The 6,993-nt window shown below is 36.6% G+C and overlaps 1 protein-coding gene across 1 annotated transcript; it reads left to right on the top strand.

Moving 5' to 3' along the window:
* The first annotated feature begins 5,169 nt into the window (after positions 1-5,169).
* LOC116291132 (uncharacterized) lies at positions 5,170-6,032 on the top strand. The gene is made up of 2 exons (XM_031698251.2): positions 5,170-5,435; positions 5,553-6,032. The coding sequence occupies exons 1-2, from the start codon at positions 5,318-5,320 to the stop codon at positions 5,753-5,755; spliced, it is 321 nt and encodes a 106-aa protein (XP_031554111.1). The 5' UTR covers positions 5,170-5,317; the 3' UTR covers positions 5,756-6,032.
* Positions 6,033-6,993: the final 961 nt, after the last annotated feature.

Raw genomic sequence — 6,993 nt, 5'->3', positions numbered from 1 at the left:
GACATGCTGCGTGACACACAATCATTTGCCCAAAGATTTCTTTACATCACTAGAAAGACCAACATCTGACTAATCAACCAGCGAAGTTTCACGCGACTAAGAGGTTAAGCACATTCAGAATGAATATTTTTGTAAGACCTACTTTTTGATACTCTAAACACACGTCTAGCGAATAAAATTATTTTGTTATCTTAAAATTGTACAATTGATCCCAAAGTCACGCATATCGTACTCAATAGATTGTTCTTCAAGAATATGGGTTGTTTTAATTCCCAGTGTTGCTTATTTTTTGTCCAGCAGCCGCGAAAGTTGAGTCAAAATTTACTGTCACGAACGGCGTTTTCGGGAGTGTTTGAAAAATTCCATTTTTCTCCATAATAAAGCGTTATTTGATCAAACCAACTATACAGCGATTCTTAGGATACATTACCCTATCTAACTTGAAAGTATGAGCGAAATCGATTTTTTGAAGTTTGCCACGGATTTTGAATTTTGCTTGATCGTTACAGACAGTCACTCTTAATTATGTAACACATGTTATTTAAATCGTCATTCTTGCATGTGTTTTCTTCCCCCCTTTTTATGGTTTCAACGAGTATTAAAGTCTCTATGTTTGCCCATCGTCCTACTGCAATCTCTTCTCCATCTTTCTTTAGATAGTCTATCCCACTAAGCCTTTCTCCACCCATGTCTGTAGTTTTTCTTTTCCTGTTGAACCTTTGTTTCTCTCTAGGTACCTTGTCATCGTTGGCACCAAATGGATTTCTACAATTTCTGCACTTACAGTATTCTTGCCAGCCTTTACTTGATTTTAGACATGGGCAACGTGATCCATACTTTGATGTTGGGTCACAATAGATTCTATCAACTTCTTTTGAATTCTTCCCACAAGAACAACAGGACTTCGTTTTATTGACAGATACCGGCTGGTTGGATTCGTTGTCCTCCATAATAGCATCATAAATCCCACAGTTTGAATAGTCAAATGCCATGTAAATTACTTTTGAATCTTCCAGACCATCAAGTGGGTGAATTGTCAAAACTGGAAAATTAGGAAGTGATGTAAATAAAACCAAAGGAATCTTTAGAACATTGGCCAGACTAAATGCCATCAAGTCTCCAATATCTCCTGCAAATTTATTTGGTAGACGATATTTGTCCATTTCCTTTGGAAATTTTTCACGGACTTTTGTGGACAACTTTTCTGAGTATATTTCAGAATTTCTTTTCCATTCCTCGACCATCAAATGTCTTAGCTGAAGTGACATATCTACTGTACTTTGAGAAATGTTCAACCCCAGAAATCTCATGTGTGAAACAAACAAAGACTCGCGACTCTCAATATTTGGAGTGGATAATGCTTGACATATTCCAAATGCAACAGAATTAAATAGACAGTTTCCATCACGTTTGATTTCGACCACCTTCATTCCATGTTGATGTATTGGTGCTATTGTATCGTTTTCCTTTGTTTTCACAAGAGTTCCATGATTCAATGCAGCTTTCATAATGCCATGCCTAAGTGATGAAATCAGGAAGATATCACATAGAAAGGAATTTTTTTCTTTATTGTAGAAGGTAAACTTTTTAAAAAATTGATTTTTTTCTTCACATTGTCAATAATTCCAGATATAAAATTGGCCGAGAAGACTTTTCCAACGCATGGATTCGATTGATCATCATTGGAAATAACAGGTTTTGTAACACCAATACCAAATGTTTCCTTATTGCCTTTGTTGGTATTGCCAGTGAAAGCCTGTGCATGCGGATTAACTGCTACTGATTTTGCAATAGCTGCAAGCTTCTTAGGTCTTATGGAAGGTTAAAAACCGTCTTGAATCTTTAAATGACAGTGTCAAATACTAATATAATAATAAAAATAATTTATAATAATAATAATAATAATTTATTAGCATTACACAGTGTCCCAATGCTTTAAAAAATGTGAACTGTAAACTTAAACCATAATGTGTAATGGACTCACCTCTTCCTCCCCCTTTTCCTCCTTCTCTTCTTTCCTCTTTCCCCTGCTGGTAACCTTCCTGTCCTCCTTCTTACGTTCCACCTGTTCTTTGCGTCCTGCAACCTGTAATAATGTAATGTAATGATCTGTCAGGACAGATCTGCAGTATGACTTTGTGGGCATTTTGGATGATTAATTCTACCCATGAGTTCACCCAAACAACTGTGTTGATCCGGAGAAACCTCTCATCTACCAAGGACTCACAAGATCTTACCAAGGTCTCACAAGATCTTACCAAGGTCTCACAAGATCTTACCAAGGTCTCACGTATTTGGAAATAGTTTATCCGTGAAACTCGACCTTTTTCATGCCGTGCAAAGAATTACGACATCTATGAACAAACGCCATACCTTATACAACAACTGTGTACCTGAACTCAGGATGGGTTTTCGGCGCAAGGAGGACACCGGCCCTAAACGTACGATGGCTACACCTCAAAAGTACGAGCTCTTGTCAAACCTTGAACATTTCGCTAAAAAATGGAAACACATCAGCAACAAAGATGGAGGTGTTGAGAAATTACTCCGTGATGAATTTGACGATCGCATCATAAACGTAAAAGAACACATTAAGAATGGATGTCTCTCTGACATTCCCCCAGGATACAGTACCAGCAGAATGTTTTGGGAGGTATCTAGTATACATGTATGATTTCAGCAATAATCGTCTTGTATATCAAAAACGCATTTTAACTTTTGCAAAGTAGAAACAGCAAATGTAGCGAGGTAGTTTTTTTTCGGGATTGGGCAATTCGGTGTATCACGATACGTAATCATCGTCTATTGGACATTGTATCATATTCCATATTCCTTTCCGTTTGAGGAGAGAAGTGTGCGGCGGGGAGAGATCTGAGGATCATCGCAATTGGACACTTTCGTCGGCTCTAGCACTGCTTGGTCCATGTTCTCACCCGTCCAGGGGGTGATTGACGCGTTTACAAAGCATACTGGGGAAGAACCTCAAAATACTTCATTTTTTCTTGTCCTCCGACGTGACAACTTCACTTTGACTAAATAAATTTGAAAATTGTCTTGAATACAAGAAGCGATGGCAGATGAAGAACGTCAGATTACCGAAAATAATTTAGACAACAGCGTTGCGAGCGGCGAAGAAAACGGCGTTCAAAACCAAAGCCAGGCAGAGAGCCACTATTTGGAAGGTTCCCTTGTGCAAAGAGGAGGTACAATTGGTTACCTTGACAAAGAATCCAAGTATCATCCCAGGACGATTTTTAAAGCAGAAGTTACGTGATACTTAAAACTTGGAGGACACGTCGTGGGTTATTTGTTTGCTATAACGAGAATCGATGAGGGGACTGCAAGGCAATCATGATCTGTTTTATTGTGGTTTTCTTTGTTCTTGTTTACTCGCATAGCAAGGCGTGACCTCGTAGTTTTAACTTTGGTTTCCAGAGATTATTACGATACCTCCGCGGGGTAAAGTACTACTAAAAATATCATTCTGAACTAGCTAAAATTATAAAACATGTTTTCATTGCATGTTTCAATGAAAAAATATTTATATTTCGCGAATGCCGAAAGAAAGTTTTGACCGATCAACCGTTAGTAAACTATGCCACATGGCAAGTAGTTAATGTTAGAAGACGGTATATTTTAGCCTTGTATTCTTTTTAAATTCGGAGAGTACGCGCAAAACAGAAATCCAGAACGCTTTGAAGTTAGGACCCGGCCGGACCCGTCTAAGCTTAAAATATCAATACGCTCACTGTAAAAGCATACTTTGTCAGGTGGAAGGGGTAAGCGCATTTTAAATTTTAAACCATTAAAAAGTGGACGGGGCCTATGTTATCAGTTTTTTCACCGCGGTTCAGTTCAACCCCAAAAATATTCTAACTCACCGCCTTGCATGTGCACGTGGCGCGGGACAATAGTGAGCGGCATTTACTTTGACAGCGGTTGCCAGGAAGAATGCGGGCTCTCAAATGGCCATGAAATCATAAATACACACTTTTGTTTAAAATTCACATGACACGATAAGAGTTTTAATGTTTAAAAGTTGTGTAGTTTTTTGGTAGTTGTGACTACATTTTTTTTTAAATAGTAGTTTTTGCACTAAATAACAAATGTGGTTGGTATAAAATAACGAGAAAAAGCATATTCTATTCAGCTTCATTTGAGAGCTTCCATGGTGCTATTAAAAAGTTGGGAAGCTTAAAAGTGTCCTCCCTGAAACTGAGATTCTATATTCCATTATATTTCATGTAATTTCAACTAAGTCTGGAGACTTGTCAACAAAATGACGTCACAACTTCAGCTGAATTTTTTGGAATTTCTAGAGAAATAAGTTTTTGAACAAATTTAACCTTGATCAATACCAATAAACTACACATTTCTAACATTAAATTTTTGAAGCAAATTCAACCGTCAGTAATGCCAATAAACTACATATTGTTAACACTAAATTTTTTTCTTGTCAAATGCACTTTAAAATAAACCTTTTTTTGGTTTCAGGTCTTGATTACGATGTCTTGAAGTTTTGTCTTGATGTTTGGTTCTCAAATATACATTTTTTCCACTTCACCAAAGACATTTTTGCCCATTTCAAGTTTTGACAAGTCATTTCGAGTTTTCATTTTCATTGCAGCATTAAACTCTTATTCTCTTTTTTAGACGTGCTTTTCTCACAAATACGGATTGCGCATCATCCTCGCAGATCCTAAAATGTCTGAACAAGTGCTTCCAGCAAAGAGGTCTATGGATTCCAAAAGACAACCGGCTTGATCCTGCGCTGCCGTTATTATTCCAGAGCTTAATAAAGTTTTATATGAGTTCCCTGGATCCAAAAAAACATTACCATCCAGTGACGGTTAGTCGTTTTTGTTTAAACTATTTAAGCTTAATATGTGATTGATTGATTGATAGATTCAGATTATTCATTTCCCAATTTCATCTTTTAAAGGAAGATGAAAATAAATTTTAAGTTTATATAAGTGCACTGAAAGCACAACTTAATTTTTTCTTTTTTTTAATTTTCAATATAATGTTGAAAAGTGCAAAGGTCTAACGAGAATTCGCTCCAATAAATAATCATTAATTTACAGACTTGGATGAAGACAAAATAAATAGCATTTGTAAACGAATTTGTATAAAATATTCGCTTAGTTCACGGTGTAAAGCTTCAAATTATATGTTGGAATTCCACTATATCGCAAAACACCAATGAAACGCTTTGAGCTTTTGCATATTCACGTTCCTATTAATTGACTATAAAATCGAACTTTGGCTTTTCACATGTGCATTTGATTGAGTTCACTTCACGGTTCACTTTGCTGAGATGGAGACGTATGAAGAGTGCTGTTGCGAAATGTTAGCGGTCGACAAGGACGACGATGCAATCCTATCGCAATTGGTGGACAGTTTTGAAAACGAGAACTCGTCTTTAACTGTAAAAAGTGAGTTTGTTTAAAAGTATGATGATTCTGTTGATTATTTCATGTGATGCTATTGTCTTGACTATTAACTGCTTGTAAATATGTTTTCAACTAAATGAATTACTTCTTTATTTTTAGCTATTGAAGAGGAGCAAGTCGAAGAACCTCAGCAAAGTCGTTTCAAGAAAATGCAAGAGAGGAATTTAGTAGAACTAGCAGAGGAGTCGATTCCAACTAATACAAAGAGTAAAGCCATGTGGGCTTTCCGTTTATACCAAAATTGGGCAATGTGGCGAAAGAGCGGTGACTTTTCTAAAGATGAGAAGTCTATGGTTTCTTAAATAGTGGAGAAGACGACAGAATTGTTGGATATTACGCAAGACGAAAACCTGAGTGACGTTGTTAGCCAATTCATCGCTGAAGTTAGAAAGGAAGGAGGCGAACGATATCCCGCCAAAACATTGCACGAGATATTGAGTAGTTTGCAGAAGTATTTTTAAATGAAGGGGAGAGTAGTTAAGTTTTTTTCTGGAGGGGCATTTGAAAAGCTAAGAAAATCACTAGATATCGAAATGAAAACTTCAACCAATAACAATCTAGGCTTGCATCCCAAGCAGGCACAAGTAATTTCTGAAGAAATAGAAAATTATCTTTGGGAAAACGAATTTCTGGGCGATAGTTGTCCCAAAGTTCTGTTGAGAACAGCCCTTTATTTAATAGGTCTAAATTTTGGCATGAGGGCTGGGGATGAACATAGGAAATTGCCCATAAGTAATTTTTCAATCGATACTGATTCCGAGGGGAGGGAATATTTGCTTTATTCGGAGGGTGTGTCTAAAACTATGCGAGGTGGTTTGAAAGTTAGTAGGACATATGCTAATGTCCAATGTCCAGAGCAATGTGTGGTGCAAATTGTTAAGACCTACATAAGGCGTTGTCCTAAAGATGCATTAGAAAAGGCTTTTTATTTAAAGCCTTTGCAAAATTACAAGAAAGGAGAATTATGGTACTGTAGTGTTCCTTTGGGTCATAATAGACTTAAGAATGTAGTTCAGTCAATGATGAAGGAAACTGGGGTAGATGGTTTTTTCACAAATCATTCTTTGCGAGCAACAGCTGCGACTAGATTGTTCCAAGAAAATGTTGATGACAAATTAATTAAGGGGGTAACTGGCCATAGATCAGAGTCTTTGCAAAGCTACAAAAGGGTATCAGACAATCAATTAGCTAAGGTTTCCAGTATTGTGCAAGCTAGCCAAGGGACCAAATGTAGTGAAAGAACGGCAGTTCCAGCCGTGCAGTCCAACTTTTCGGAGATTGAAAGTAATACGGGGAAAATGTGTCTGAATGTAAGTGGTGGCAATTGTAATATTACAATTTATAACAATTAAGTAAGTACTGTTCATGCGCATAATGATGGCCAACTATAATGAAATATCCTAAACAATGAAAGGTCATTAAAAGACGTTTTTTTGTTGTTGGTGTATGTTATTTAGTCTAGTTTTATATATATGTGTCTTAGATATATATATATATATATATATATATATATTTTTTTTTTTTTATATAGATTTTTTAG

The sequence above is a fragment of the Actinia tenebrosa genome, unplaced genomic scaffold (assembly GCF_029948245.1).
Source record: "Actinia tenebrosa isolate PJP-AT-01 unplaced genomic scaffold, QUT_ActTen_1.0 PGA_scaffold3__52_contigs__length_22856419, whole genome shotgun sequence".
Classification (NCBI taxonomy): Eukaryota; Metazoa; Cnidaria; class Anthozoa; order Actiniaria; family Actiniidae; genus Actinia; species Actinia tenebrosa.
Note: the sequence above shows the minus strand (reverse complement) of the source record. Positions and strands in the feature narration are given on the sequence as shown.